Here is a 10,424-nt window from a genome sequence, read left to right as displayed (position 1 = left end):
TAAGTCTCTGAGATGCCACTGGACTCAAATCCTGCTGTTTTACTGCATAGTTACCTACCTGAAGCGATGCACTTAAACCTAAATTAAAGATGCCTTGAATACACTTTATAGCCCACTGCTTAATGGTGCAGCACTTGGGCCAGAGCCAGAATGGGATAGTTAAACTAAACTAGGAGTTCAAATAAAGTTCATTGGCAGAATAATCCTATGGAGAGGATTGCACTGTCTCTCTCTTACTAACCTACCTCACAGGGTTGTTGTAAGGAAAAAAGGGAGAAGTGCAGGAGAGAGACCATATAGGCTGCCCTAAGCTCCTTGGAAGGAAGGGTAGGATTAAAATGAAATCCTTTTGCATGAATAGGACAGCATGGTCAATACCAGGCAGCTCCACTTAAAGGCTTGCAGGTAGCAGGGCTGGGGAGAGCTGCTGCCAATCAGAATAGACTATGTGGGGCCACATCAGGGTACCCAATTTTGATGAGCCTATGGGCTTGAGAATTTTGATAACAGGGAAAGGGCTGGGGCCCATCACAAAATGTTAGAGAATTGCTAGCCCAGCATCCTCCTCCTTTGCAGTCAGTTGTTTGTTCTGCTCCAGTGATGTGGAAGAAAGCTAGGACTTTGGGAAAGAAGCAAATGGGCACCAGGAAACCCCTTGGCATGTACCATGGTGCCCAGAGGTGCCATGCTGGGGATCACTGGGCTGTGGTATGACTCTGCATAAGACAGTCATATATGCATATTTTTAAAACAATGAAACCCAACAACAGTTGTTACATTTAAGAGGAGTAATATTTTATTTCATTAAAATATATCAGAAACATCCTGCAAAAGAATTAGGGTTCGCAATAATTTATTACTATTTACATTAGCAAATTTTGTTTTACAATTATTATACAAAAGAACACTGAAAGGTTCACAGGAGATGTACCATATTCCTCTGGACTGAGGAAAAAAACAAGAAGACAAGTAACTTGGAATGTATTTTTTTCCAAATCCTGTACATAAATTCTGGCAGGAATACCATTCTGAAAACAACCACTTCTACACTTATAAACCTGTACCAGTTTTTAAAATGATCATGGCTTCCTCCAAAGAATCCTGAGAACTATATCTATATAGTTCTATAACTATATGGGAACCAGTACTAATACTGGTTTAGTGAGAACTGATCACAGAAATACAGTTCCAAGATTCCCTGGATAGAAGAAATATCTATTAAGCCAGTTGAAGTCAATATAGCGTGAGGTGAATGGTGACAACAGGTGTTTTGCAGTTCCATCAATCTGTGCCAAGAATAGGGTTAACACAGCACCATTCAAAGGAATTAAGGCCTCCCCCCCACCCCCAGCCTACTGCATCAAGTATCTAATGGACACCACAAACTACCTCACTAGCACATAATGCAAATTCTTCCTTTCACCCCTATGTGTCTCGGATCTGGGGGCCTTGACTGTGTCCTGTTTCCATAATGGAGTACAAGAGCTATCATTCTTTTCCTCCTGGCTCACTGAAAAGAATATTTAACATGGTAGGCATCTTTAAGGGTGCTCTTGTGCTTTAACAGCAGCATAGATAAAAATCTCTTTTGAGTTTCTGCAACTTGTTGGAAGAAGCTACACTACTCAAACTGCTACATGCTCTGTAGCTGCTAAAGAAACAGGAGGAATGGAAAATAAGATGCAAAAGTGGGATAGAGCAGGGACTAAAGGAACATGTGTGCATTTCCAGTGCCTTTGGGGGATACTTACAATGTTGAATAGGAAGGGTGTGTATGTGGGGTAATAGGGACCATTGATGAGTTGAGGGATTTCTGCTACATTTCCCATGTTCATTATGATTGTATAAGTACTGTTAATTTGTACTGTCATGACATCACCTTTATGCAAGATCAGAGACAGATTTATCCTAAGAATGGAGCATGTTAACAGTTGCCATAGGCATGTTGCTGCAAATAATCTCCCAGTGGTACATGATTCTTATCGTACTTACAACTTTACAGACCTATTTATTGTAGGAGTTAGCACCATCATGCCACAAGTCTTCGTGTTCCTGCTTCAAGTTCCTTAGTATTTCTCATTCTGGCATGGCAGAGATGGAAATCAGTCAACATTGGAAGTCCATTTTTGATGGCATGCTTGTGGAGAACATAATCAGGTGATCCAGCTTTTAGACAGCTAAACCCCACCTCCCTTATGTAAACACTGTAGAATTGAGAATTCTCCACATTTTCTGGTTTGTGAAGGAGAAAAAAAAATCCTTCCTCTTTCTAAGAGTCTTTAGAAATTCAGACAAAATATCTAAAAATTATGAGGTTCTTATCTGGTTTGGGATGGAACTTGCTTGTTTCCTTTATTATTATTAATACTAGCATTTCAAATGAGGGAAAAAGGCCCTCAGATGATTCAATAAAACAACTCCAGGCTTGGAATAAATTAAGCAATCTGTTAACATGTATTTTTTGCTGTAGGCACACATGACATAAGGCATTGGTTAATCTGGCATCTCTCAAAGCAAAAGTTACCATAACACCTGATATAAGGGGTCACTTTGAGGAACAGAAAAATGGTTGGTATTTAAACAGTGGAGACTTTCCAAAGAAAAAGGTACAATTACAGTAGGAAAGTTTGAGAAAGAAGTAGTTTGGATGATCTTTGCACGTCTGATCTTATATCAGCAAGAATGCGCCCCGTAATATTTTGCACCAACTTGTGTTTGTCAATGTGTTAGCCACTGCTGACTTTGCGGTATCATGTCTTTTCTTGAAAATGTTTTGCTACGGGGGTTTTCATTTCATTCCTTTGGCAATATGAATGGTGTCTCAGCTGTTCAGGAAAGAGGTGCATCTTTTCCAGGTGCCTCTAGAAGCCACAGTGAAGAACCAAGCAGCTATCACTTCAAGACAAATATTTATAGCTAGCCCTTTTCTGCTGTTCATCACATAGCTTTGGCATGTGTGACTAATGCAAAGCTATGGGGCAGCGGATGTCTAGAATAAGTCATCAGCCATGAAGTTCATTTGACAGACTTAGTCCAAAATATCTGTCTCAAATGGAACAAGGTGGTAGTATGACAAGTTGGTGACATACGCTGCTGGATCATCACTATCCTCTAGCTCAGAGGTGAAGTCACTAACGTTCTCAAACCTAGAAGGGAAAGAAACCAAAGTTATCATTCTGCAGTCCACAACAGAAAAGCAGAAGTGTGACTTGGCCAGAACACGCAGAGAGAGTATGAAAACAACTGACAAAGAGAAGGAGCCATCCCCTGAAACATAATGAAAAGGAGTCATTTTGGAATAAACCTGCCAAAAAGAGAATTTAAAAACCCCACTATCTTGAAAAATGTCACTTAGGATCAAACTATTAGAGTCCTGCCTTGGTGACCTTCTTTTGGGTGGAATGGCAAAATATAAATGTTTTAAATTAAATAAATAAATATTACGCATGCCACAAGGATGCCACTGAAAATAGCGCCCTAGCACCAAGTTTTCCTCCTATCTACCAAAACACAAAGGAACACCCATCCTGTGATGTGACCTCTTGTATTGCAAGTTCCTGATCCTGACCCCAAACGCACGGAACAGGGTAACTCAGTGTTCTTACAAGAAGACAGACAAAACTTGCTATTTTCAGTGGCATTCACGTGGTACACATACGTGCAGATTGTCTGTAGCTATAAATTCAGCAGCCCCTTTATGGAAGAGGAAGGAAAAGGGGAAGTGTGAGTTTAGGTCAATCACTCTAGATTAGGGCCAAACTAAATGTGCTTATTTTTAAAGAACTAGGTATGGGGAAATTGGGTTCCCTGCAGCCATACAGCAGCTGTGGAGAATGTCTTTAAAAAGAAAAGCCCAAATGGGCTCGGAATGCTGCCACAGGCAAAGGAAGAGCTCCTCCCGCCCCTAGAGCAGTTTTCCTATGCTGAAAAAGAATGGGGGGGGGGCAGGAGCCCGTCGTTCCACATGGTGGTGTTCTGAGCCCCTTTAGGCTTTCCCTGCAGCTCTGGGGAACCTGAGTTGGGTCCAGGGAACCCACTGAAGTCAATGAGCTTAGAAGGATATAACTCCATTTAGAATGTCACTGTAAGTCAGCAGAAGTTAACAGTGTATGGTTTTATATTCCTAATCATGGTGTTCTCAAACTTTTGTATCTTACATCCCACTGCACTCTCTCAAAGAACCTGGGTCCCACCGGGATAGAAACAAAAAGCCTACTTTTTCTGAGAAGGTATTTTGTTCTTATAGTTATCATTTACAGTAAATTTAAGGATTAATAATTTAATAATTGCAGCAGCATGAGGGAGAATCCCTGGAAGGGTTGGCATGAAGTAGCACATCTGTGTCGCTAATGGGCAAAGAGAACACAGGATTAAGAGAAACACCAACTGCTCAAGATTACTGCTAGCATGCCAAAAGTTTACAGGAAGAGCCAGCAGGAGATGGTATGTGACACTAGCAGCTGGACATGGGAACTGAGGGACAAAAAAAAATGAAAATCCTGTATCCCACCTAGACTATTTTTGCATTCCACTGATGATACTCATATTCAGGGGTCATTTTGTAGAAAAAGAGCTGGAAGAACTCATTAGCATAACTTATTAGCATAACTCATTAGCATATGCCATACTCCTTGACATCACCAGAAGTGTGTCATTAGCATAAGTGATTTGCATATGCCACACTCCCTGAGATCACCTATCCTGGCTGTTTTGGACCCAATCCTGACCATTCAGGGATGAAATTGGGCCCAAAATGGCAAAAAGGGGCTGAAAATGGCCAGAAAGGGGCCTAAAATGGTCAGGATTGAGCCGCTGCTGAGCAGGAGAGTGATCCACCACCCGTAAGAGGCCTGATCCGGGCTGTTTCGGCCCCAATCCAGGCTGAAACGGGCCCAAAATGGCTGAGAGTTTGGTGGGCGGGGCCACCTGACATGTGACCTCTTTGGGGAACTGCCGGAACTGTGTTCCAGTGCGTTCCTCCTCAAAATGAGCCCTGCTCATATTACTAGTTAAGAACCACGGTTTTAGAGCCCTCAGTTAAACATAGCAACTGATTTACAATAGCGGCCATGCTGAAACGCTTTCTGTCGTAAGGCAAGATATGGCTGGCATATAGTTTCCTTTTCTTGGGACTCCATATTCCTTTGCTTAAGGAAACATATTTTTAATTAATATACTAATTTTAATCAATGAATTTCAATTGCTATGTGGAACTGATATTCTACAAGCACCTTCGTAGCTGAATAATACTAACTACTTTTTAGTCTTGCTCAAAACATGAACATTTCCTGAGTTGCATAGGAAGGCACATGCCACAATTTTCCATGTCACCAAAACCTTACTAAAGCCTACACAACCAATTAGTCACTGAGATTGCAGTCAGACATCACATCAAATCCACATTAAGCCTGCACACAGCTTAGAGAAAAATACAATGAAGGACTCCTGATTTAAAATTAATTTCAGTTACTTATGGCATATGAATGGCATATGTGTGGCTTCCCTGTGATTAGCTTTCCACTGACAAACCAGGATTCTAAATGAAAGATTAAAACCTGGTTTAGAATCCTGAATTGTTGGGGGTGGGTGGCAATCTAACTCTGATTAGCTGAGTGCTTGCATTTTTACATCCTGGATAACTGGAGTTAAATTTAAATCAGGAAGGGGGAGAAAAGTGAATGTACAAGCCTAGCGAGATGCTAGGTCTGTATATGTTCTGGCTTAATTCTAGTTTGATGTGACACCTTGCACCCTAACTGAAAATTCATTTTCCTATAAAGCTCAGCATGACATGACAATTAGTCTAGTTTGATGTGACACCTTGCACCCTAACTGAAAATTCATTTTCCTCTAAAGCTCAGCATGACAAGACCATTAGTCTTGCTGTTGCTTTTTACTGTGGACTTGCGTAAAGGAAGTTCACAAACAGGGCTTTTTTTCAGCTGGAATGCAGTGGAACGGAGTTCCGGAACCTCTTGAAAATAGTCACATGGCTGGTGGCCCTGCCCCCTGATCTCCAGACAGAGGGGAGTCGAGATTGCCCTCTGCACCGCAGCACGGAGGGCAATCTAAACTCCCCTTTGTGTGGAGATCAGGGGGCAGGGCCACCAGCCATGTGACCATTTTCTCCAAGGGCAACCCACTGAGTTCCACCACTTCTTTTCCCAGAAAAAAGCCATGTTCACAAAGATCATGGGATACCATCTCTCATCTGGGAGGAATGGGGAAGAAACACTTGCAAATCCAAGCACAGGATCGAGTGCAGTGTAGCCGCACTGTGCAAGTAAACAGGAAAGCAAGGAGGAAACACACGTAAGTGCATTCATGTGTCATACACGTGTAATTTGTCTCATGTAGTTTGGCTCTGAGGCCCAGATCTCCCATTTCACTCTTAAACAGCTGCTGCAAACACCTCTGTTCTAAACACATACTGGCTAATACAGATCTGCTCTTGCCACTTCATTGGTGATCATTTTTGCAGAAAGTAAACAAAAAATACTATCACAATTTACAGCTTAAACAAACCCTCTCCTGTTTCTTCAGTTCTATACCACTTCCTGTGAAGTCACCCAGCAACAGTTCCACACAACCAAGTTTAGTGCAGTGTAGGAAGGTTAAGCTTTGCATCGGATAAAGGATGTGACTGTTTTTGCTACATAATTGTATAGTTTCCAAAAATGGCTTGCTGGGAACATGGTAAAGATGAGTTGAGCAGTAAACTGAGCTTGTGGGGAATCCATTAGTCCACCCTGCATATGTGCAGGGTGCCTTTGTTGACCTTTGTTTCAAAGCCAGTTCACTCAACCTCATAACACTTAGTCAGTCATCTGGTTGCCTGGATTACAATTTACTTTTTTGGAATACATCATGTGAGAACACTAAACATCCAGGTCAATGATGGCCACTACCACAAACATTCCGTAAGTTGGTTGTTGTGAGTTTTCCGGGCTGTATTGCCGTGGTCTTGGCATTGTAGTTCCTGACGTTTCGCCAGCAGCTGTGGCTGGCATCTTCAGAGGTGTAGCACCAAAAGACAGAGATCTCTCAGTGTCAAGGTCACACTGAGAGAGCTCTGTCTTTTGGTGCTACACCTCTGAAGATGCCAGCCACAGCTGCTGGCGAAACGTCAGGAACTACAATGCCAAGACCACGGCAATACAGCCCGGAAAAACCACAACAACCATCGTTCTCCAGCCGTGAAAGCCTTCAACAATATTCCGTAAGTTGACTGAGTGGTGATTTGTCTAGTTGTGCTTTCGGTCTAGGGATGTACATTTCATTTAATAAGCAGCCATTTAAATTATCAAAATGCTATTGTTTAGCGATTAACAAACTTACAATTTGTCCTACATCCACATTCTTACGTATTTATCAGCTCTACTACTGATTTTTGTTAAAGAAAAGTTAACATGTTAACATGCTCCAGCGTCAGTCTGGTGTGCAAACAATTAACTGGAAAGCCAGCATTGAAAAAATGTGTCCCATAGGCACAAACTATCTGGAATGCACAGGTAACCCTTTGCCAGGATTCCAAGCCTTGGAAAATATAAAGCAATATATAAACAGTGAAATAATAATTTATCTTATCATAATCTTATCATTTAAACAGTATTTTACATCCCCGTTTTAACCAGTGGTGGCTACATTATAAGGAAATAGTAATATTTTTGTAAATCACTCTCAATATTTTTATGGAAAAATAATCTAAAAGTGCTACAAATAAATAATATATTTGGGAGAGGAAGAGAGGCACTTGTGTGTGTGTGTGTGTGTGTGTGTCTGTGTGTGTGTGTGTTCAGCAGCTATGCAAACTGATCCTCATTTCAGTCACAAACTTGTATTGTTTGCATTTTGGCTTACATTTGTTTAGCTGAGCAGGAATGAAATATGTTTTGCATTCTCTGCCTCTCCTGTGTTGACATTTACTGTGATAGTTTCATGGTTCTTGCAATTTAAGGTGTGCTTCATTGATAAAGGGAGGCACAGACGTATTTCCTAAGATCCTGTTCGACATAATTTAAAATAATGCTCTAAAGGGGAACCAACTAGACTGAACCATAAATACTTTATTGTATGGCTGGACTGCTTCAGCTCTTTCTTATGAAATATTCTTACTGCAGCACCAAGCAAACATCAAGAAGAGAACCACCTGAAACAATTCAATGTTCCTACATGCAAGACTCAGAGCGAAGAGTACCACCTACTGAATTAATAATACCTCTTTTCTACACTATGATGAAGATGTCTGCCTGCTTTTCATTTAATTAAAAATTAAGTCCCCCTCCTGATCATGGACATCAAGTAAGACTGTGGTCTTGCATATGTACGAAAATGTGCATTTCATGGCTTGTGCTGAACTGTAACCAGAGTGTGATATCTACTCCTGCCTCTGAAATGAATTCATAGGAGCAGGGATTCTAGAATTTCTAGTAGCGTATTTTGTTGGGTCAAATGTGGTTGCAAGAGTCATGTGGGCACTACTGGACAGGGGAAGTACACAGGGAGACCCTTGCACATAAACACATGCACACAGTGCTTGTGCAAGAATATGAGGATCTGAACCACTAGCTCATTAGTCGCCAATGTGCCAGTGCCCGCTAACACCTCTCCTGGCACCTGCCAAGTGTTTTTAGAAAGTGAGTGAAACTAGGTGGAGCTTTTGTCCAGCAGGGCATCCAATTGCTCATTGGAGATGTCATTGAGCAGATTTTAAAAAAATGTTATTTCAGTGGCAGTTGCCACCAAAGCATTAGTTTTATTCTCTCTCTCTCACTCTTGTTTCCCAGTGTATTTTTTAAAATCGCCCCTCTTCTCCCCTGCACTTGGGTTTTCTCCAGGGCTTTTTTTCAGGGAGAACGCAGTGGAATGGAGTTCCAGCACCTCTTGAAAATACTTGAAAATAGTGCTCAAGAATAATTTTATTTCAAAGAAACCCATTTGTTTCTTCCTCATTTGCCTCTTGAGAGTTCCGCCACCTCTTTTCCCAGAAAAAAAACCCCCTGGTTTTCTCTGTGTGTATATGGCTCTGCCTCCCACAGCAGCCATTTTGTGGTTGTCTCCACCTCTCATGACAGCCATTTTGTGGTTGTGACTACCACCCTGTGACACTACCTGTGTTAGAATACCAAATGAGCTCACGGGCCCAAAAAAGTTGGGTCCCCCTGCACTACTGATTACAGATGAATCATGGCTCCCCTGTATTGTAAGTCTTCAATATTTCTCTCCCTCCCCTCTTTTCCTTCTTCTAGCAGTCTTGACTGATGCAGAGCTCAGTTTTTATACTGCAAATATTTAAAATTCTTGAAGAAACTGCTACCTGTAACTAATTAACATTATTTAAGTGACTCATCAATCACCCGCCACAGAACAGCTTCCAAAGTGTCTCTTACAATGACAATTAGACTGTCAACTCTATGAAAACTCTATTTTACTATTTGCTATGGCTGTTATCCTGAAACTGCTCCTTTGGCATAAAACCCTATCATTACAATGTTTGCAGATTTTTTTTTAAAAAAGTGTTTTGTGCTATACCAATACTATTTCCAAATAAACATGAATAGCAGCAAACTGTCTTTTCTCCATGTGGGGCAGTCTTATTGTTATTTTTTAAATAACAAAGGCATTATGCATTCCAGACTAATAGAGCAGAGCTGTGCAATGAAAGAAAATGACATCACACATGAAGTTGCAACATTCAAGTCCAGTAGCACCTTAAAGACCAACAAGATTTCCAGGGTATAAGCTTTGAAGAGTCAAGCACCCTTCATCAGAGCTTGACTCTCAAAAATTTATATCCTAGAAATCTTGTTGGTCTTTAAGGTGCTACTGGACTTGAATCTTGCTCTTCTACTACAGACCAATGTGGCTACCTACTTGAAACTATACACATGAGGTTGTGGAGATGGCTGTAAAGGTGGGACCTGAGTTTGACAAGCCCCATGTAACCTTACATCAGAATGATATTTAACATGTGAATTATCTGCACTACACATCACAATGGAAAATTGTAAGACCTGTGAACCCTAATTTTGGATTTTAGTTTAGAAGAGCGATTGAGAAATCCAAATGACCTGCAGTTCTGAAATCTCTCTCTCTTTTGTTATGTCCAAACACATTCTAATATTTGTATGCTCAAAAATACCTTGCAGCAATAAAGGTGCCCCCCCTCAAAATCACAGCATTCTTCCAGCATACTTTACTGATATAAAGAATTATGACCACAGAAAGGCCTCTCTACACAAGACCTCTTACACAGGGACACTCAAGTGTAGAGACATGCAATGTTAGCCAGGAAGGGCAGTTTAAAAAGACAGAGTCTGTGGAGATCGCTCCTCAGAGGGTTTGTCAATTTCATCTCCCCCGCTAAGGTTTTGTCAATTTCACCTCCACTTTTGGGAGGTGAAGATGAAATTAACAAATGCTTT

At 41.2% G+C, this 10,424-nt stretch overlaps 1 protein-coding gene across 1 annotated transcript in view; it reads right to left on the bottom strand.

The window, feature by feature from the left end:
• Nucleotides 1-779: 779 nt before the first annotated feature.
• The window catches only part of PXDC1 (PX domain containing 1), a 42,396-nt gene continuing 32,751 nt past the window's right edge, over nucleotides 780-10,424 (bottom strand). The window contains exon 5 of the mRNA XM_054985054.1: nucleotides 780-3,146. Coding sequence (XP_054841029.1) covers nucleotides 3,029-3,146 — 118 coding nt within the window. The 3' untranslated portion in view covers nucleotides 780-3,028. The remainder of the gene's footprint in view (nucleotides 3,147-10,424) is intronic.

Source organism: Eublepharis macularius, chromosome 7 (assembly GCF_028583425.1).
Source record: "Eublepharis macularius isolate TG4126 chromosome 7, MPM_Emac_v1.0, whole genome shotgun sequence".
NCBI lineage: Eukaryota > Metazoa > Chordata > Lepidosauria > Squamata > Eublepharidae > Eublepharis > Eublepharis macularius.
Note: the sequence above shows the minus strand (reverse complement) of the source record. Positions and strands in the feature narration are given on the sequence as shown.